The sequence below is a fragment of the Chiloscyllium plagiosum genome, unplaced genomic scaffold (genome assembly GCF_037043375.1).
Source record: "Chiloscyllium plagiosum isolate Xiang-an unplaced genomic scaffold, Cpla_swu_hap1 HiC_scaffold_31, whole genome shotgun sequence".
Classification (NCBI taxonomy): domain Eukaryota; kingdom Metazoa; phylum Chordata; class Chondrichthyes; order Orectolobiformes; family Hemiscylliidae; genus Chiloscyllium; species Chiloscyllium plagiosum.
In genome coordinates, this window is record NW_028270169.1 from 16,710,982 (window position 1) to 16,734,433 (window position 23,452).

General features: G+C 39.9%; 1 protein-coding gene across 1 annotated transcript in view; it reads left to right on the plus strand.

Annotated features, from left to right (window-relative positions):
- Nucleotides 1-23,452, plus strand: part of spata22 (spermatogenesis associated 22) — a 70,744-nt gene that overhangs the window by 41,801 nt on the left and 5,491 nt on the right. The window contains exons 6-8 of the mRNA XM_087977085.1: nt 906-1,200; nt 2,641-2,770; nt 17,739-17,836. Of these exons, the coding sequence (XP_087833211.1) occupies nt 906-1,200; nt 2,641-2,770; nt 17,739-17,836 (523 nt within the window). The remainder of the gene's footprint in view (nt 1-905; nt 1,201-2,640; nt 2,771-17,738; nt 17,837-23,452) is intronic.

Below are 23,452 nucleotides of genomic sequence, written 5' to 3' on the forward strand. Positions count from 1 at the left end.
CCCAATCTGGGGCCATGTAAATCAGCTATCTGCCTCCTTTGGCTGGGCAGTCTCGTCATGGTCCTGCTATCGGTAAAATATCCTGACATCATCAGGACTGCATTGGGCAGCTAATCCAATGGAGCTCTCACGTTTTTGACAACTCTGAGCCGCCTTCTCACCTTCTAGGGGCTGCTTAAATCCTGGCTGCTAACTCTTACTCTCTCCCCAAATGTTGGCTATTTCGAGCTTTTTAATTTTCAATGTGATAACTTTCTAATATGCCACAGAATTGTAGAATATAGTTGATGCATATAACCTCTCTTATCCTTTAAAGGAAGATGGAAATAGATATCTTAAGAAAAGCAAAATGTAAAGAAAAAGTGTTTCAGGCACTTTCTTGTGAGTGGCAACAGAACAGAAGTTTGGCAATATATTAAAAAGACTGGTGTGAAAGAACAAAAATGGAGAGAAGCCTGCAAAGACAAATATTATTGAGAAAGGTGCAGCTTTTATCACTGGCATTTTGAGAAAGCTAGTGGAAGTGTGATACTGTACTACAGAAAATTGCCTTTTATTTTTCCTTCTTTCATCAGAGCGTTGTTGCATTTATTGGTTGAGTATACTTTGGACTTAAGGCTTGAGCTTTGCTTATTTTGCTTCAGCTTTGTTCTTGGACGGTTAGTTACATTGTGTAATTTTCTAGTTAGTCAATGGTTCCTCTGTTTGTTTATTTAGTATTCTGTGTAAAGCAAAGTCACATTGATTTTTGTATGCCGAACACACAAAGATTGTTTTGAGATGCCTCTGAAACCTTTTCAAGATCATGTTTTTCTTTGGCAAATTTAAATTTGATTGCATTTTACTGGAAATATATGTATAATGCTTATGTTACACTCTACTGACTTGAATTGTTTAAATTTTAGCACGGATGCTAGACCACAGACTGGAAATACTTGGAAAGAAAATACTAGATCTATCATGAATGAAAGAAAGGAATGTACTTCTAGTGGGAATAATCATATTCAAACAAAAATAGCAAGTACTTTCAGATCGTGTGTGCCATCTGAATCGTACAAAGTGCAGACAAAATCTTCTGAGCAATCACATCAGTGGCCCAAGAATTCCTCTCAAAGTTCAACAAACAGTAAACGTACTGGCCAGCCAAATCCATTTTTTGAAAGCCAGTTTGAAAGTAATCCATGTGATGTAATTGACCAGGTATGTTCCTAAATTCAATGTCAAACTAGTTAGTCTTTTTTGAATTTGGTTTTGGAAATTTGAATTTACTGTGTGTGACAAGAATGCAAATTAAAATGAAAATATAGGGCAAACAAGATCAGATAACCTACGAGGAGAAATGTAAATTTGAATAATGATCGAACATTTATTGTGCTGCAGGAACTCTTTGAGGTCCAGTAATCTAGAAAATGATTCTCAAATTGGGATCTATAAAACTTTGTATGGGTCTTGGAGTGAACAAATTCAATGTTGACTGGAGGTGGGTTTGTTGCAAAGTGGCAGAGGAGTGCAATTCCCATTTTTAAGAAGGGACTACTCATGGACAAGTGCTAAGAGTAGTAGACCCACACGACTGATGAGCGCCAGGTGAGTCCAGCCTTGTTCAAGAGAGGGGAGATTTTAAAAAATATAGAGATATCTCAGTGATATCTATGAGCAAATACCTATTTTCTTAAGAGTTAATATAGCAGTCTTGACTTGCAGTACTTTCATATTGTGAATATGATGTCATAGTTTAGATGGGTGAGTGGTGGAAGGTGGTGTCCAGGAATACTCAATACTGAAAGGATCTTTCAACAAAAATCTTTGTGGACAATTGGATACAAAATACATGTTTTTCCAACTTGGCTCTTGTACACTGTCAAATGATTGATTAGAAATTAGCATTGGCAGAGGGCTGGGATTCGAGCTTGAACTTGCATCCTCAAAGCAGGCAGCAGGAGTTGGTAAAATTCCCAGCTTGGAAAGATGTGCTGAGGAAGATTCAATCATCATGGTGAGCGAAAGCTGCAACTGAAATTGGGCCAATTAATGGAAGCAGCTACAGAGACTACTGGCTACAGAGATCGGCTATTTAAAAGGTCCACCTCAATGCACTGAGACTTATTCCCAGTTAGAATGCAAACAGGCTGTCCATCCCTCATTCCCATATACCTCTCTATGTACTCAATGCCCAGTCATGCCCCTCATTCCCTCATGGCAGTATGTTCATTGAAACATGCTGTATAGCTCCTCTTGCCCCCATACCAAGGTAACCCTCTCCAAACAATCCTTGATGGCCCTTTCATTTCAGCTATGCCAATGTATGCACTCTCCAGTTAACCCCATTGCTCCTCATGTCTTTTGTGCCAAAGTATGCTACTCAAACTAAGTTCATGGCCCTCTGCCAGTGTATATCCCCCCAAAACCCCCTTGACAAGGCATGCAACCCCAAACACAACCTCCATGGCCCGTTAAACCCTATATGCCAATCTGTGGGTTTCCAACCCCTTCATATCAACAAAATTTGGCTATCACTCTTTCCAAAATTAGAAATAATGGAATAGAAATTTTGTTTCAGTAAGTTTATTACATTCTCTATTCAGGAACATTTCTGTGCTGGTGCATATGCTGAACCTTTACCTCTTTTTGAATAAACAGAAGTCAAAACCAGTACCCATGAGAGTTCTGCAGCCGGATAATTCATTACGTATTGTGACCACAACTATAGAAGGCATGAAACACTGGACTCAGTATAACCACAAATGTGCATTGCTATTTGAAGTCATTGGTATGTATGTGGATTTACTTTTCATTCTAGTCAAACTAGCATGACTAGTTTCTGTATAAATTTTATTTTGAAATATGGATTATATAAATGCTGGGCAAAAATAGACCAGTTGCAATCATTTGTGCCAAAAAAAAACAGTTAATCATTTGAATTTTAATCTGAATTCACCAGAAAGGTGAATGTATAGAGTGTAATCAGGCATCTAAAGTGTGTTAGCAAATTAATGTACTGAGCTTTTGAGCTGTGCTTGAATCAAAGTTTAATATCTCCATGCATAGACCATGATTTTATTGTAATTAGTATGAATCAGATGGATAGTCTGTCTCATTGTGATGCTAGAATTTAAAGACTATTTGCTCATCCTGAAGACTGCATACATCAAATTAATATGCAAAAATATTAAAGTTGAGAAACCAAACAATGCAGCATCTACAAAACTAAACAGCCTATTGGTCTAGATAAAGGTGCACTTGGACTGATAAGTGTAATGCTAAACTGTATGCATTTCTAAATTTGTTCAAATAACTCTTATGCAATCTTCTTTAGTAAATTAAAAGGAATTGCCATTTTTCTTTTTCAAACCTCCTGTCAATGTGTGTAAACTTATTTGAGATTAAGGTTTCTGCTGACTAAGTACCCATGTACTATGCACTGAGGAATTAGAGTTGGTGGAGAACAGAAACTAGGAGCTTTCTGTGCTAATTATAGATGTTTATGGGATAACTTATTATATTTGTTCACAGGGTATGGGCATCATAGGCCAGACCAGTATTCTTAATTGTCCTGAAAAAGTTATGAGCCACTATCTTGAACCTCTATAGTCTGAGGTGGTGGAGGTAGATGCTTTAAGGTGCTACTTGATTGGTTGAGTAAGCCTCCAACAATATTCAAGAAACTTAACAACATCCAGGTAAAAGCAGCCAGTTTGACCAGCATTACACCCCAAAGATTTATTCCCTCTCCTATCACTGCTCAGTAGCAACTATGTGTACCATCTATGAAATGCACTGCAGAAATGTACTAAGGATCCTTAGACTTCTTCCAAAGCTACACCAACTACCTTCACAAAGGACAAGGAAAACACCACCAAGTGCAAGTTTCCCTCAAAGCCACTCACAACCTTGACTTGTAAATACACCACCGTTCCTTCAGTGTTGTTGGGTCAACATCCTTGAACTCACTCTCTCTTGACAACATTGTGAGTGTACCAATAGCAAATGGACTGCAGCAGTTCAAGAAGGCAACTCACTGTTACCTTCTCAAATGGAGGAAGAGGATACTGATTAGGAATGATCAGACATGATCATATTGAATGGCGGTGCAGACTCAAAGGGCTGAATGGCCTACACCTGCACCTATTGTCTATTGTCAACTATGGATAGTCAATAAATGCCAGCATTGGCTAATGACAACTCATTATTTGCATTTTTGATTATTAGCCCTTTATTCTATATCTTGCCCCAATTCAGAGCAGAATATGTTTATTGTATGAACAAAATTTCATCACCTTGTCATTATTCTGCGCTTGTAGCTTCATACCTGTTGCAGGCAAGTACCTGGTAGTCAAATATATGAAAACATCTTCATATATGAACACTTCTTTCCTTTGATAAAGTTCTTGTTTCCTTGCTCTGGTTATTCAACTGGCATACTTGACAATATATTTACTGTAGTTTGTTACTTTCACCAAATGTATTCTACTATAAAGTCATATCTCATTAATCTTTGCATCATTAATGGCTGTTTTGCAATTTTGTTGGATTTCAACCAAGTGACCAAAGACTTATGGTCTTGTTCAATGGCAAATTACATCTGTAAAACATAATCAAATTATTTTTGTATGTTAGTACATTGTTTTTGATCACAATGTACTTTGCTTCTGTTTCTGTTAACAAGCTACAGCACAGTAAACTAGTCTTCATCTTCCATTTTTCTGGATTTGGGATAGCACTACCCTAGACCAGTTTAATGCATCAGTTACTTAAATGGTTGATAGTTCAGGGTAATAATGAGAAAGAATTTCTAATGAGAATCATTCCCTTTATTTTCTCAAAGGACATGCGAATTTTCATTCCTCCTGTCTGAGGAGTTGTTTCAGTGGTGGATTTGTGAAAGATGTGGTAAACATTTGTCCATTTGTTTGACCATTCCCATGAATCTCTTGGTGAGGGAAACTCTTTGACCGCTTTGGTCTTCTGCGAGTCTGTTATAATACCTGTTGCTTGAACAACTACTCCCAAGAACTTGATAATAGATTGTGAGATCGCACATTTTTTGTTTAATGTTAGTTTATGTTTTTAGTACTGCTCTAACTCTTTATTTGTATTTGGTTTTGGTTGAATCACCAATTAGAATATCATGCATGTCTTTTAATCATTCTAAGATGTTTGCCATTGTCCTTTGGCATATTTCAGATGCAAAAGTAATGCAGGTGGGTAAACGGTTAGTCATGCTATTCAAATGTGATAAACATTACGAAGAGTTTATTTATCTCCTGCAGTGGGAGTTGCCAGAAAGTACAGTTTGCATTACATTTGGTGAAAATGGTGTCTGTTGGCTAACTGTGCCATTCATTGATGCCATTGAGTGGATTTCTGTCTGAATCTTTATGTAGTTGTGTAATATTCACACAAATTACTAATTAATTCAATTTTGAAACTGGTTTCACTCCAGACACAGTTGGCTTTGTCACTGGTGAAATCATTCATTGGTGAATTGTCTCAATTACATGCTGCATTTTGTTCAAAAAGGGGTGCAGGTATGATCAGACAAATTGGTTTGGCATCTTCACTTTTTGTTATGTAGTAAACTGTCCTTTGCTTCCATAGATCACTCTGCAAATATGAGAGTGCAGTTCTGAAACTGTCTCAATTTTCCCAGTAGTTCACTTTATCAACCTTGTAAATCAGGTTGAGATCAGTGAAAGTTCAGTATAGAACATTTTAATCACATATAATAACTTGCTGAATACAGTCTCACAGTCAGTCGTCCTTTTTGTTTTAGTTGGACAGCTCCCAGTTTCTAGAGTTAAGAGGGTGGATGGCTGGAGTGTCTTTTTATTCAGCCATTTTACTGTATCTTAGAGGATTTATACACTTGTCTCAATATCAAATTTAAAATTAATTTGTGCTCATTTACTTCTATGTCAGCATTCCCATATGTCCCTTTTGACTTTCTTAATTGTCTTAAGAATGTTATTTCATTGCTGTCTCATTGTTCAATCTTTTGAATATTGGCCTTTCCTATGGGTTTTTCTTTCTGGGGTTAAAATAATTTCATAATGTCAGACTAACTGGCCATTTTGAAACTTTCTTCAGGCACCGTATTCTGCATTTTTAACAGGACAGTCATCACTCTGGTGCAGTTTCTTCCCACTACACTGAACACTGTATAATGGCATCCAGGGCTCTTTCTTCACACTTCAACTTTAGTGCATTTTCACTTTTATGCCTAACATATTGTACTGTCTGAAACAGTGTTTTCCAAATTTCCTCACTATTGCCTCAAATAAAGACTTTAGTCTGCTTCCTTGATTCAGCTTGTCCTGTTACTTTCACCACTTTTAAAATCAAATCCTCTTTCACTTGTAAGAAATCCAGTTGGATTTCTTCTAAAGTCTGGCATGATCCAAGCTCTAATTAGGTCAGCTTTTAGTCCTGTATTCTCTTTTCTGCTTAATGATACAACTGTTCGGTAAATGAAGCTACACTCTCCCCTGGCTATTTTTGCGGCACGGTGGCTCAGTGGTTAACACTGCTGTCTCACAGGGACCAGGGTTCGATTCCAGCCTTGGGCGACTGTCTGTGTGGAGTTAGCACTTTCTCCCTGTGTCTGGATGGGTTTCCTCTGGGTGCTCCAGTTTCCTCCCACAGTCCAAAGATGTGCAGGTTAGGTGAATTGACCATGCTAAATTGCCCATAATGTTAGATGTAAATTCAGGGTAAGGGGAATGGGTTACTTTTCAGAGGGTCAATATAGACTTGTTGGGCCGAAGGGCCTGTTTCCATACTGTAGGTAATCTAATCTAAGTATTACTGTCTTTACAGTTGTATTTTGCCAAATACTGATTGCGTATCAACAGCTCCAATAACCTTTTTTTGTAAGTAGCAGTTTCTCCATTTATCTCCAGTTTGCTAAAACCTCATCCACTATGTTCCCACAATGTGGCCTTTATTTGATTTGGTTCCCAACCCTGAAGAACTTCTATATCTAGTAAATCTCCTGTACTGGTTCTGCCACTTCTCAGCTTGTTGTGAGTCTTCCATGTGCTCAAAAGATTTTGATAATGATAAGGTCTTTTCTGTTGCTTTCCCTATTTCAAGCTTGCTTTCCTTGTTGTTTTGTTGTCATCATCACAGTAGTATTGGCTGTTTCTCAGGCACTGAGCTGTTCATTTGGTGATTTTTCACGCAGTTGCTGGGTCTTACTTGGTGTCACCATATTTTATTACAGTGTTACCCTTGGAAAATATTGGATATTCTATATTGCTTAAAAGAGATTGTTGAAGTCTCAGGACTTTTAAAAGTGGTTGTTTGTTGAGCATTCTGTGAGCCCTATATACTCTTAAACTTGGCACAAGGTCTACACAGTAACATCTTTAGACTCTCTCCATCATTTGATCTCTAGCATCATGACTGATAGCTTACTACTTACGTATTAGAGTGTTAATCCTTTACTCTACATTATCAGAGTATTGTTAGTCTTTGATTTTCTGACCAATAGCAGAAGCAGTCTTTTAAAAATAAAGTAAATTAATGTAAAATTATAATAACATAAATTCAGGCCAACAGCTGTTCTGTCTGTTTCTTGGTTTGGTTAAAAATCACACAACACCAGGTTATAGTCCAACAGGTTTAATTGGAAGCACTAGCTTTCAGAGTGCCGCTCCTTCACCAGGTGGTTGTATTGGAGGATAAAGAAGCGGCGCTCTGAAAGCTAGTGCTTCCAATTAGACCTGTTGGACTATAACCTGGTGTTGTGTGATTTTTAACTTTGTACACCCCAGTCCAACACCGGCATCTCCAAATCTTGATTTGGTGTGCTTTTTGTCTGAGGGTTGTTAATTGTGGTTTTATAATGTCATGTTATTACAGTGGAGCAAGAAACAGAAGCTGCCCCAAGATTTAACACAGCCAGAACAGGGATTAAGCATACACTGTGTCATTGAGCGTACACTCTAACTAAATGAGTGAATTGATCCTCTTAAGATAACCTACTGCTTTAACGTCAGGGAGGTAATATGACATTCAAAAGGGACAGAATAAAACAATTTTTATCCAACAGTAGATGGCTCTATTCCTAATGAAGGGCTTTTGCCCGAAACGTCAATTTTCCTGCTCCTCGGATGCTGCCTGAACTGCTGTGCTTTTCCAGCACCACTCTAATCTAGAATCTGGTTTCCAGCATCTGCAGTCCTTGTTTTTACCCTGGTGTAATAATCCTGATTTTAATGTATGAATTAGCGGATGTAATGACATATGCTAACATACTACTATTATTATGTGTTGGTTTGAATATTATTGCACAACATACTATGGGCATGGAAACTAACTGAATTTTACCTATAAAATTATCTGAATGAAAAGACTATGACCTGTAGTGACCGTTGGCATTATCAGGTATCAACTAGAAACAATTTTCGACTAGTCTAACTTACCTGCAAGAGATTCTTTGTTATTTGTAACTGGACATCAAACCTGTTCCTACCCAACACTTTTTGAAATTTATCAGAAGCTAGAAACTTTGGGCTGAAAGGTATTTAAACCTGAATTCACAAGGTGGAAGTGCTTGCCACTGCTGGGGCCTTCTGGCATACACACTTCTGGCATAATGTTGAAACCCCACTTCACAGCACTTCAAATATTGTAAGCCAGAAACTGGCTTTTGCATTATGCTACTTTACTGTTATTACTAAGGACATGACTGAGAAAGTAAAGCAGGTCCACCAACTGGGACCTGGAGATCCTAGTGGATGGGGTGATGGAGAGAAGGATCATCTCCTTTCGTTTGGACCACCAAAGAAGGCCACACACCAATTGTTGCCAGTTTGGACAGAGTTAGCACTCAGTTCAGTGCTATTCCCAGCAATGTAGAAAAAAGATTAATGATCTTCTGCAATGCACAAGGGTAAATGCCATCATCTTCTCTCTGCTACCTCATATTCACTCTAGCCCTACCACTGCAAACACCTTCCCCAAAAGGCCACAGACCTCCCATTCTCATAATTCCATACGGCATTTCCACTCAATGGTGTCACCGACTTCGTGCTTCCAAAGTACTAACCTTTCTTGCCTTCTGCAATTCCCAGTGGGACAATTCACCACCTTTCCCATTCCTGCATCACCACTAATGGTTCTTCTAGCCATTTTAAGACAAAAGGAAGACGGAAGTGAGATCATTGTGGGAGAAAATGGTGCACAGCAGTGTGGTTCAGAATCAGCAGCAAGTGATGAAGAGGTGAGATGTGATTGCTGGTGTGGGACCTCACTCTCAATCAAGTACCCCTTCCTTTCAAAGAAGGGTGCCATCAGGCACTCAGACAGTGGAGAAACCACAACAGACATGCCAAAAATCTCCTCTCAGGAAAATTCCATGTGCCTTCACCTTTCCCCTGCTTATGATCCCTGACTCAGAGAGGTTGCAGCTGCGGAGGGTGAGTCTGTATGAAGGAGAGGCGCTCCAAAACTTCGTGATTTCAAATAAACCTGTTGGATTATAGCTTGGTGTCGTGTACATCCCAGCCCAACACTGGTACCTCCACATTCTGTAAATACATATGCACTTTAAAATTATGATATAATCAACTGTCAATTTAGCTGGAGGACCTGGTTACCTTGCTACTCTCAGTGTTAAGTAGCCTCTACATATATCCAAAAGAGTATAGACATTATAGTTGCATGGTGTTGCTCATCTCTGAAAAGTGTCCTGGATAGCAACAAATTTTGCAAATCATTGATCACTTACGTTCGCAAATGCAGCCAAGTCAACACTGTAGTGAGGAGATCACTGAGTCCAAAATTGATGTGGATGCTATGTAAATAGGTCCTTGCCTGTAAACATGTTCCATACTTTGGGCTTTGTTGTGGATGAGACTGTGATCATTCATGAGTGCACATGTCTTTGGAGGTAAAGATTCATATTACCTGTGTGCCTTACAAGGAAATATGTACTTAGTTAAGGATGGATCCTCAATTCACAACAAAACTCTGTCTCGTAGTGCAAATGTGTCAACTCTGCCCATGCAAGCAGAATACAATGTTGCTCTGCCTACTCTGAATATAGTCACAGCAAATTTCCATCCATATTGTACAGTTTAGGTTTCGTGGAAAATGCATGCTATCCAGATGGCACTACTGGGTAAATTCCAGGCTCCAACTGAATGTCAATATCCCCCTCACCCTCCCACCAACTCTTCGTATCCTTTAGTGTAGCTGTCTCTATCAACCTCATCTGCTTTAAGGGTCCCCATATTACCATCCAACCAATTGCCGCTCTATATCACTTATATTCCTCCTCGACCCCTGGTCTCATGTATTACCATGCATACACAATTAACTACTCTCCTTCCCCATTGAAACCAAAATGTTGGTGACTTGCAAGAATCCTCCCACAGTGCCTCATACCCTCCCATTCTATATTAGATCCCACCCTTACATTTAGAATTGACCTTTCACAGTCATAATCTGCTCTGTGCCTCAATGTAACAACTCCAATCCCCACAATTAAGTTTCCCACTTTCCCTGACACAGTATGGACTACTCTCTGATAACTCCACTTTACCAAGGCTTAATCCTCTGGACTAACTTGAGGACAACCTCAATTGAGCAGGGCTGAGTCCCCTTACTGATGTTTCTACAGTTCCTTGACAGACTTATTTATACGCACTGGGCTGATTGGACTTGAACTGCATTACTGACCAAGGCCCAATCTCGGTCTGAAAGTGCATGGATTTTCATACCCTGATTACCCAAGTACCCAAATGACTATGGCCTAACTTGGACTGAGATTGAATGATGCTGTTGATTGAGTGTGGCAGCACCTACTGACTGGCTATAGTACTTCTTCACTTGATTAAGTATAGTTCCTTTTAGGCTTTCAGATTAGGCCATTTGGTTGACGCACATATAGTGTATTTACCATGTAAGCTACTGACACATGATTTAGATATGTCATTGATGTAGCCTGGTGCCTTAGAGCAATGTCTAACCCTTTGTCTGTTCAGTACTGACAACCATAGTGAGCTGCCTGACTTTTTGTCTCCTTTACGAAACAAGATGAGCCAGAGTTGCTGTGATCCTGTATGTTATAACTGATGTGGCAATGTACTAAAAGGCAAGGCAAAGCAAAGATTCTGTGAGAGTCCAAGCAAGTGCAGTGTGAGTGAGCACTAAGAAAATATCCTTGAGTTGTATCCTTTGCAGATACGTGAGATATGTATATCCCTGCACAAAGTGATCCGACAAGAGCATTGTAATGTAACGTGTCAGTGATCTCTAGAATCTGTGTTGAAATGCTGAAGTATCTTCTGAGTTAGTCCAAGATCAGGTTGGAGGAAAAAAAAATTATATAACTAAATTTGGATTGACCCAAGATGCATACATTTTAATTGACTGTTAATTGTGTTTAATGATATGCAGCTGGTCAGCAATAACTGGGATTTACTTGTGCCTACATATAGATACAGACTGAAATTGGTTGCTGAATTATGAGGTGCATACTTATACTGTATAACTCCAATACTTATAAAATCACAAAAATTAGCTTCAGTTTCACCCTTTGCCAGCTGACTTTCAGGAAAATAACAATACAATGTTTAATAATGTTTCAAATAGTGTTTCACACAAAAACCAAACTTATTGTAAATGGTTTGTCTATATGATTATTGGAGATAGGCAGCAGTGTCACTGTGGAGTAATTTCAAAATAACAATGAGAACTTTTCACTTGAGGACAGGGGAGAATTGGAATAGAGCCTAGAGATAAGAAAGGCATGGATGGGAATTTCAGCAACAGATAAACTGAAGCAGTGGTGTAGATGGGTGATGTTACTGAGATAAATGCAACCAACTTTGCTGAAGAAAAAGATTTGGGGTCAGCAACTCAGCACAGCAACAACAATGAGCCAGAATAAAAATAACTTTAGGAGAAAGTGAGGACTGCAGATGCTGGAGATCAGAGCTGAAAATGTGTTGCTGGAAAAGCACAGCAGATCAGGCAGCATCCAAGGAGCAGGAGAATCGACGTTTCGGACATGAGCCTTTTTTCAGGAATGAGGAAAGTGTGCCAAGCAGGCTAAGATAAAAGGTAGGGAGGAGGGACTTGGGGGAGGGGCGTTGGAAATGCGATAGGTGGAAGAAAGTTAAAGTGAGGGTGATAGGCCGGAGTGGGGGTGGGTGCAGAGAGGTCAGGAAGAAGATTGCAGGTTAGGAAGATGGTGCTGAGTTCGAGGGTTGCTGAGACACGGTGGGGTGAGGGGAAATGAGGAAACTGGAGAAATCTTGAGTTCATCCCTTGTGGTTGGAGGGTTCCTAGATGGAAGATGAGGCGCTCTTCCTCCAGCCGTCGTGTTGCTATGGTCTGGCGATGGAGGAGTCCAAGGACCTGCCATGTCCTTGGTGGAGTAGGAGGGGGAGTTGAAGTTTTGAGTCACAGGATGGTTGGGTTGGTTGGTCCGGGTGACCCAGAGGTGTTCTCTGAAACGTTCCGCAAGTAGGCGGCCTGTCTCCCCAGTATAGAGGAGGCCACATCGGGTGCAGCGGATGCAGTAAATGATGTGTGTGGAGGTGCAGGTGAATTTGTGGCGGATATGGAAGTATCCCTTGGGGCCTTGGAGGGAAGTAAGGGAGAGGTGTGGCCGCAAGTTTTGCATTTCTTGTGGTTGCAGGAGAAGGTGCCGGAAGTGGAGGTTGGGTTGGTGGGGGTGTGTGGACCTGACAAGGGAGTCACAGAGGGAGTGGTCTTTTCGGAACGCTGATAGGGAGGGGAGGGAAATATTCTGCTCCCAGGAGGACCAGTTCCAATACCGTATTCTACTCCCAGGAGGACCAGTTCCAGTACCGTACAGCTCCCAGGAGGACCAGTTCCAATACCGTAGATATTCCCAATTCCTTAGTCTCCACCGCATCTGCTCCCAGGAGGACCAGTTCCAATACTGTAATATTCCCAATTCCTTCGTCTCTGCTGAATCTGCTCCCAGGAGGACCAGTTCCAATACCGTAGATATTCCCAATTCCTTCGTCTCCGCCGCATCTGCTCCCAGGAGGACCAGTTCCAATACTGTATATATTCCCAATTCCTTCGTCTCTGCCGCATCTGCTCCCAGGAGGACCAGTTCCAATACTGTTATATTCCCAATTCCTTCGTCTTCGCCGCATCTGCTCCCAGGAGGACCAGTTCCAATACCGTAATATTCCCAATTCCTTCATCTCCGCCGCATCTACTCCCAGGAGGACAGTTCCAATATCGTACAACCCAGATGGCCTCCTCCTTCAAAGACCGCAATTTCCCCCCAGACGTGATCGATGATGCTCTCCACCTCATCTCCTCCACTTCCCACTCCTCCGCCCTTGAGCCCCGCCCCTCTAATCGCCACCAGGACAACCCCACTGGTCCTCACCTACCACCCCACTAACCTCCATATACAACGTATCATCTGTCGTCATTTACGCCACCTCAAAACGGACCCCACCACCAGGGATATATTTCCCTCCCCTCCCCTATCAGAGTTCCGAAAAGACCACTCCCTCCGTTACTCCCTCGTCAGGTCCACACCCCCCCACCAACCCAACCTCCACTCCCGGCACCTTCCCCTGCAACTGCAAGAAATGCAAAATTTGTGCCCACACCTCCCCCCTTACTTCCCTCCAAGGCCCCAAGGGATCCTTCCATATCTGCCACAAATTCACCTGCACCTCCACACACATCATTTATTGCATCCGCTGCACCCGATGTGGCATCCTCTATATTGGGGAGACAGACCGCCTACTTGCGGAACGTTTCAGAGAACACCTCTGGGACACCCGGACCAACCAACCCAACCACCCCGTGACTCACCACTTCAGCTCTCCCTCCCACTCCACCAAGGACATGCAGGTCCTTGGACTCATCCATCGCCAGACCATAGCAACATGATGGCTGGAGGAAGAGCGCCTCATCTTCCACCTAGGAACCCTCCAACCACAAGGGATGAACTCAGATTTCTCCAGTTTCCTCATTTCCCCTCACCCCACCTTGTCTCAGTCCCAACCCTCGAACTCAGCACCACCTTCCTAACCTGCCATCTTCTTCCTGACCTCTCCGCCCCCACCCCCACTCTGGCCTATCACCATCACCTTAACCTTCTTCCACCTATCGCATTTCCAATGCCCCTCTCCCAAATCCTTCCTCCCTACCTTTTATCTTAGCCTGCTTGGCACACTTTCCTCATTCCTGAAAAAGGGCTCATGCCCGAAACGTCGATTCTCCTGCTCCTTGGATGCTGCCTGACCTGCTGCACTTTTCCAGCAACACATTTTCAGCTAAAAATAACTTTAAACACACAGACAAGAGTAAAGGCAAGCAGAGATCTGTGTGAACCTGCTCAAAAAATACTCTTTACTCATGCTACTTTCATGCTACTTTATATTGTGAGAGAATGCAATTTTGAATCCAATGACAGAATGATAAAAAAGAATAAAATGAACTAGGAAAATAAATTTGTATGTGTGTTATTAAATCTTTTGGATTTTCATGACTAGATTACTCATACTTCATTAGTATTAATTTGGTTTGTTCTCACCAGTAACTTCAGTTTTACCTAATGAAGATAGATGAAAGGAATTAAGTAAAATAGCAATTGTATTATTAACTGTACACTTTAAATTTGTTTGGAATGGAGAAATTATACCCACCGGAGAATTGCTAAATAAAAATGTAATCAGCGAATATCTGCTAAGTGAAATTGCTGTTATTTGACAAATTTGCAGATTGTTATGTTTATAATAAGGGAAAACAAATCAATAAAACTGAAGGTAAAAAAAATTCTGTGATTCTTCACCAAGCTACTTTATATGATACCAAAGATCGTGCAACAATGGCAATTTAGAATCATGAGTGGTAGTCATAGTTCAAAATAAGACTTTTTTGAAAAACATTGCCTTGGGTTAACTCATTTTATTTTTATTGTTTGTAATTTTATGAGTGTGAAGACTCTTTAGTTCTTGATGTTTCTGAGTATCTATAATTGTTTTAACAAAGTATACTGCTTTAATTCTGGTTTTAATATGTATTCTCTATATTTTTAATGAGATTGGTGATAGTTAAGTCTCTTTTCATGAAAAACAAAGTTAGTAAGTTTTTAAAGGGTAGTAATTCCTGACTGGAGTTCCTTAATTTAAAGCAGAACCTCTACTTGTGGCTCTCCCTTAACTAGAGAAACCATGTGCTATGTTTCAGAAGATTATGCTTCAATCTCCATAATTTGAGCTGGCATTTAAATGCAATCCTGAAGGAAACCCACATTGTTGAAGTCACTATCTTTTGAATTTGATGTTAGCAGAGACCTTGTCTGCTCTGTCAACTGAAAGTAAAATATTTTATAGCATTATTCGAAGAGATAGGCACTCTGCCAGTATTCTGGACAGCATTTATCCCTTAACTGGCATCAGAAAAGTAGATTAATTCATCTCATTGATGTTTGATAGATCTTGTTATGCACAAAATTGATCATTGAACATGCCTATCTAACATACCTATGCTTCCAAAGTAATTCATTCGTTGTGAAATGTTTAGGACAACCTGTGAATGTAAATTGTGCTAAGTGCATACATATTCTATCTCTGTATTCCATTTGTCTCTTGCTGTGAATTGCTTCTACAGAAGCTGTGGCAAGTAACTGTATTTACTCTAATAAATTGCATTGTAAAATGCCATATTATACCACAATAAAGTGAGGGGGAAGTAGAGAAGAAAATGTGGAGGATATGTAATAGATTTGAAGATGGGCAGCACTGATAGTGAACTGAGAGAAAGAAGTAAACAGAAATCATAGCAAAGAGAACTGGATCTTTTCTGCCACTGAAGGGCTGCATTTTCCCATTCAAAGCAGGGACTGGGAGGTGGGACCGAACCTGGCTTACATTCCCACCTCTGTTACCAGCCTGGTAGGAAATGGAGGGCTATTTCTAGCTGACACTATGGTGTCAGAGGTGTGCGTTCTGAAGGGCCCAGCAGCATCAAGTACTTCCACTACTAGTGAGCACAAAATAGCACGAATAGATGGGATAGGGGTTTGTTGAATGCATAATGAAGTGATCAGTGGAGAGTTGCATGAGAGAACTCACTAGAGCTTATAAAGGGAAACTCTCTGTGAACCTCATTCAGCTGATTTGAGGTCAAAATCAATGCCACTCACCTCCCTTGATAAGCCATCTGACTACTTTGTTTTTTTTCCCCTTTTTCAATCATTAATTGTGTTGTGCTTGCCTGCCTCTGCTTCCATGAAGTAAGTGCATGATCATCCTGAGACTATATTACAATCCCCGTTTAAAGTGCTTCCAAAGGTGAGTGAGTTATCAGTATCTGAATCTTGCTGTTTGAGGGCATAGATTTATTGGATCCAGGACTATCCAGACAGAATCTCTTTATGGTCACCATTGTCCTTTCAGAGGAGGGGTAGCTCAGAAATGCTTTTTCTGTGATTCCATCGGGGTGTGGGGTTGGGTGAGCAGGGCAGATGAGATCATTACCCACAAGTTGAGAACTATTTAGAGTCATAGGAATGTACAGCATGGACACAGACTCTTCGGTCCAACTCGTCCAGGCCGACCACATATCCTAACCTAATCTAGTCCCATTTGCCAGCCCTTGGCCCATATCCCTCTAAACGCTTCCTATTCATATACCCATCCAGATGCCTCTTAAATGCTGTAATTGTACTAGTCTTCACCACTTCCTTTGGCAGCTCATTCTATACACACACCACCCTTTGTGTGAAAAAGTTGTCCCTTAGGTCCCTTTTATATCTTTCTCCTCTCACCCTAAACCTATGCCCTCTACTTCTGGACTCCCCAGGGAACAGATCTTATCTATTTAGCCTATCCATGCCCCTCATGATTTTATAAACCTCTATAAGGTCACCCCTCGTCCTCCTACGCTCTAGGGAAAACAGGCCTAGCCTATTCAGCCTCTCCCTATAGCTCGAATCCTCCAATCCTGGCAACATCCTTGTAAATTTTTTCTGAGCCCTTTCAAGTTTCACAGCATTCTTCCGATTCCTTAGGGATTGTTTAGCTCAATTGGTTTCGGAAAGGGAGGAAAGTGGTGGGCGGCTAAAAGAATGATTTCAGTCTCGGGCAGAAAAACATCCATGAGAACTTTATAGATGAGACAGGGAATAGGGTTTGAAGAAGATGGCTTACTACAGGGTAGAGAGCTATGAATTGTTTTTTACATTCCAAGGATGATCAGAGTGTGCAAGTACCTTAGTGCACATCATATTGTTTATTTTACTGCAGATTGATGATTATAAGAGTGTACCATGTAGAGCAATGTTATATCTCTGACAGTGATTTCTGGATTTCATATTTACTTGTTCATATGAGAATTCTAGAAGTTGTTTTTCAATTTCCTGTTATAATGGTGAGCATTGTTAGTTTCGGTGTCGTCTTATCTTAAAACAAAACTGTATCTAAAGCCTAGAATATTGAAATATCTTTGTGTCCAATATTGACTGCTTATAGTTTGAGCATTTTTAAAGTTTTTATGTAATTAATTCATTTCAGCTAGTATAAATTGAATTGATATTTATGTACTTACTTGTTTCTCAATTTGTAAATATAGGCCATTTTATTTGTCCTTTTTTCCAAATGAACATTGTAAATATTTAAATGTGAATAAGCTGTTAATTACTCTCAGAAACAACCAAGCTAATCAGTAAATGCACAGCGTTAATCTTTTCCCTTTTTAAATTTGCACAATCTTTTATCTTACAGCTACCCTGGATTCTGCTGTCAGAGCTGGAGAGCAAAGTGCCAAAAACTTTCTTCTGAGAGACAGGAATGATTCAGTTCCATCTGTGTTCTATGAAATGGTAAATATGGTAGCCCATAATGTTAAGTCCTGTTGAAACACTACCAGTATGGAATTTCTTCATGATCACAAGTCATTTCTAATCCTCTGATACTCCATAAAGTTCTACAAAGTTTCTTCTTAACTCGATAAACCTCGGACTATTGATATATACCAAAGATCTCAAAATGCATATGAAGTAAAGCAAAATGACTGCAGATTGTATGTGAAGTTTGAATGAAACAGTAGAAGCAATGGGATCTGGGAAAACAGATTGATCAATAACTGGATTTTTTTTAAAAAGGAAAACCAAAAAATGATAGCTGTAAAAGAGAGAAATTAAGATGAAAGAGAACATCTTTGAAGTAGGTGACAAAAGGAGGAGGGTGGTAGGAAAGGGATAGCTGAAATAAACCAAAATAAATAGTGCAATCTATCAGATTCAGTGAAGCAGCTTGTGAAAACTTCTCCAAAAGCACCTTCCAAGCCTGTGACCTCAACCACCTGTAAGAACATGGGTGGTAGGTGGATGGGAACACAAAACCATCCACAAGGTCTACTCCAAGTCTCACAACATCCTGACATAAAAATAAATCATTTCTTCCTCATGGGTGCTGGGCCAAATCTGTGGAACTCTCTCCCTAACAGTACTGTAAGTTTGCCTGCAAAATTTCAACAAGATAGCTCACCATCACTTTCTCAAAAGAAATTATGGATACAGAACAAATGCTGGCCTTACCAAACCCCAAAGTCCCAGGAACAACTTAAAAGAAGTAACCAAGGGAAATAAAAGGAAAAAATTAAACATGAGTAGAATGAAAAGGACTAATGTCAGAGACTGCATTATAATCCATTAAATCTGATGATGTTATAAGGGGTCAAAGGCAGAAATCATAGGATCTTATAAAATAAATACCCTGTATCCAACAGTCTCCTAATTGTTTTAATAACAAGATTTAGCTTACTAATGTAACTTATACCTGATTGGTGTCCTGCAAAACAACTGTATTTTGTTTAAGACTAAAACCGCTTTTCATTAAAAGCCATGATTGTGTTTTCCTCTATCACTGACCCAAGTAGGGCTTTAAAACCAGTCAATGTAATGGATAGTGGCAGCAAACTACCTCAGCCACTATATGGTAGTAGTTGGCAGCACAAGCACAGAAATGATCATATACTGTAAGGTCAAGAACAGCTGGATTAAAACATTAAGCCAAATATAAACAGGAGAAGTATAACAAGAAAGAAAAACATTGCTGAGAGGAAACCTAGAGTGAAGTTTACCATGGGGCATTCACAATTGTGAAACAAAATTTTCACTTATGTAGTGTCTTTAATGTAGCAAGATGTTTCAAGGTACTTTAAAGGAGTATTATCAGATCAAATGTGACACTGAGCCACATAGGGAGATTAAGACATGTTGGTTAAAGAGGTGTGCTTTAAGAGGTGTCTTTGAAGAGACAGGGTTAAATAATTGGAGAGCTTCAGGCATATCTGACAAAGCATCCATTAGCATCTGAAATCTAACAAGCTCAAACTAAATGTGTGTCTTAAATGAATCAAATGGTAAGTTTGAAGAGGAACATATCCTACGAATGATTTTGAGATGCCGGTGTTGGACTAAGGTGTACAAAGTTAAAAATCTCACAACACCAGGTTATAGTCCAACAAGTATTTGGAAGTACTAGCTTTCGGAGCACTGCTCCTTCATCAGGTGGTTGTGAAGTATAAGATTGTAAGACAGAATTTATAGCAAAAGTTTACAGCTTGATGTAACTGAAATTATATATTAAAAAAAGACCTGGATTGTTTAAGTTTCTCATCTTTTAGAATGAACATGTTGGTTTCAGTTCATGTGTAAATCGCAGAACACTCAAAAGTTACATTCTCAAGTGAACTTTAAAATTGGTGTCATGTCGGCCCAGATAATGCATTTAAGGTGTTAGCTGCCCTTAAATGTACCCACAAAAGCAGCTGGGGCTAAATTAAAGATGAACACAAATAATGTAACAGGTTTGACCAAGTACTTTTCCAAGTATTCATAAAAGGTACAAGCAACAAGCTCTGTTTTAAGAAAAAAAGCCTCAAATAAAATCAGTAACTTTGTTATAAACAAGCTGGAAGTCCTTGTCAGGCTAATCAAGCTCTGAACAAATAATTCCCCTGGGAAAGATGGTAGAATTCTGAAAGACACTAGGCCTGGGTTCAAGTCCCACCTGCTCCAAAGATATGTAATAACATCTCTGAACAGGTAAATGAGAGAAATAAGTTAAATAAAAATGTTTTAAAATGAGACTATTGAAGAAATTTGTGAAGCTGAGAATCATAATAAAGGAATAATTGTGCATTCGAAAGATATTGAGAGTTTGGGGACAGCTTAATGTGGTGTCTGTACGAAGTAAAAAAAAACAAGACACTTGCAACTAGAACATTAGTCTTCCATTTCTTGTAACATAATAAAATTTGTTATAGGGAGTTGATTTGAAGGCCAGCTTTATGCAAATAATCGAGGAAACATAGGGCTGCATTTTATAAGGGAGTGAACTGCTTGAAGGCTAAATCTAGGTCAGTATGCCGAGAGATATACTGTAGTGCAGGTAGACTAACGTGATTGAAAGTAAGACTTGTCCCTCAGTGAAAGAAGTTCCACCCTTATGATGTCCCGACAGTGCCAGGACTCAGTAGTAGGTGCAGCTGGGAATGCATAAAGGAGAATGAGCAATATCATGTTATCCCAGAATGATAAGTCATGAGATTTTAGGGTGGAATGAGCTCTGAGCCCAGAGAGAGGGTGGAGAGGGATGGGAGGCTGGGATTTGAAAGGCGGGCAAGGTTGATGTGACATCATGTCGGGGAGGGGGTTTGCTTTCTGATGCAGACAGGGAACATCCTGAATTAGGTGTTACTCTGACATTTGAGGCATTGAAAAAAACCTGAAGGATGGTAGTAAATCACATCGTGATGTTAGGAACAATGTCTCAGGGTTCAATACTTAGAACAATTGGTCTCTCACAAATTACCTGAAAGTAAAAACACACTGAAAAGTAGTTCAATTTGCACATGTTACCAAAATAAGAGGACATTAGAATCAGAAGAGACAATTTAGAAACTGTGGGAGGAGTTGCAAAATTGATGTAGATGGTCAGAATAATGAAAATGAATGACAACAAATATAAAGTGTTATACATGAGAAGAAAAAAATAAATAATATACCATGTAAAATGATGTTGAGATTGCTAAAAATGACTAACTTCATCTATTCTTATGACATTCAGTTACATTGTTAGGATGTGATTGCATACGGAGTGCAGAGATGCTGTAATTTTTTAATTGGACCACAGGGTGGTGCATCATACTGAAGAAAAAGAAAGTGCTGTTATCCTGCATGCTATATATGAAGATGTTGGATCTTTTAATAAAAGTCCATCTCCTGCAGTTTGCATTGTATGAATTAATGTTAGTTCTGCAAAATGTGTCTGCAGTTCTAGTTGATCAATTTTAGTAACTTTTTAGTGGCAAATCTTCTGTTCAATAAGGCAGAGAATAAAGATGAAAGTCACAAATTATTCCTGTTTAGTCTATTTTAAAACCAAATATTCTTGTTCGACATATGCCAAATTTAGTATAGTGCTCTTGCAGTAAGGTTCCAGTGGATGAGATTCCCAACTTAATGCAACAGTACAGAATTATAAGTGCTGTTTGTGTAACCATAACAAATTTTGGGGCCTTTAACAGGCATTAACTACTGTTACTTTTTATCATTCTACAATGCGGTGCTTCCCAAACAATTTCCCTTAGTAAACTCCATTTCAAGGTTTGAAAATTGGCGCAACCCCTCAGTTAGATACGTGAGAGTGGGGTCTGTTTGAAGAGGCAGCAACTGTTCTAATTTCACAACCAGCCAAGGCTATCACTGAGCTCATCACCCACTCAGGATTTAAATCCCCATTTTGGGAAGCCCCTCTATAGAAGGAATGAGCAAACAATGGAATCAGATACTTGGGCATATTACCAGTTACTTATTTTGTATACTTTGACTGAATAGGCCAGATTTTCCAAGGAGAGAGAGTAACAGTCAGATTGTCTCTCTGCTTATACCTTTGTACATTAAGAAAGAGTTCTGAATTTCTGGCAGGAATTTCTAATCACAACTCCTCAGAAGTGCAGAATATACCTCAAATCTAGCAAGTCCTTCACAGTCAAGGATAATTGGGAAGTCAAGCTACGCCCCTTTTATGTGGCTGTAGTTGTATTCTGAGATTTATCGTCCTGTAGCACAGACAACCACTTTGATAACTCTTATGGAATAATAAGTATGTCAGGTAAGTGTGAGGTTAAGGTTCCAGGTGAGCTCGGTGTCAGGATGCCAGGGAAATAGGGTCTGGGTGATTAGGGTGCCATGTGGGAAGGGTACCAGGTAGGTGATGGTGTTTATGGTTGTTCAGATGTATGGGGGATGATTGGGTTGAGCATGTTTGGCAAGAAGGCGAATGTCTTCCTCCACTCTACAATGTAAGTGCAGCCATCTTGCTTCTGGTATCTCACAGTCTGTCTGTTACTGCATCCACCTTCCACCAAAGTTCATACTCTCCCAGTCTCATTATTGCCTGTAACATATTGGCCATCACTGACCCCAAACTCTGACAATACTAATCTTGCATGACTCTGTGCTGCCTGCTAACATCCTCAGGATATCTCCCACCCTGCACCAATGGTAATATTAGCACCTCCCACTTTTGTCTTCTGTATGACCTGCTAGCTCTGATTACCTTGTCGTATTTTCTCAATATCTAGCTTGTTTAGTAAGTTAATAAGGTGATGGGAAGCTGAATGTTAATGAGACAAGTTGTGTCATTAACAAAATATTTAACCAGCAGTTCCCATCAGATTGCATCTCCAATGCGACTTATGAAAAGCATAAAAGATACTGAAAGTTGTTCTGACTTCAAGATGTGCCTTAGTAAATTTGTTGCCTAATTCTTCCACATATCTAGTCATAACCATGTTGTTCAAACCCCAATAAGATTTTGCCCAGTGTGAATGTGAGGCAGTAGAGAAAAAATGCTGGCATTTAGTCTGGTAGTGCAGAAAATATCACTAACCTTCTTGCAGCAGTGCTGAGTATTCCACCAGATGGTTGAGACCATACTGACCTGGGTAGCAATCTTGAACCACATTGGTAAGCTCTGGTGTTTTTGCATCTTCTACTGGTCCTGTGGTGAGAGGATGAACCACTTCTGCATCACCTTGTCCACCGGGGCCTTCAGCCTGTAAAGTGGGCCACCAGTCTCCCCAAACTTGCCATGTTCAGGGCAAATATGATGAATGATGCAAGGCAATTTCAGACTGATAGAACTTGACTGGGTGCTCAATGACCTTTTAAATATGGTGTGGGCACCAAGAATTTCTGGATGGCCAACAGTGGCAAGTACCTCTGCCTACAGAAAGTAGGAAAATCAGGCTGGCATTAGAAAGCAGGATGCCATAAAAGCATGGTACGTAGTTGGTGAGATGAATTTGGGTGATTGGACAAGAAAACTTGCTATGCCTTCCAGAGAAACCCTCCATGAAACTTGAAAAAGATGACACCCAATTCCTGGTACATAGCAAATGAATTTACAACTGATAAAAAATGTCA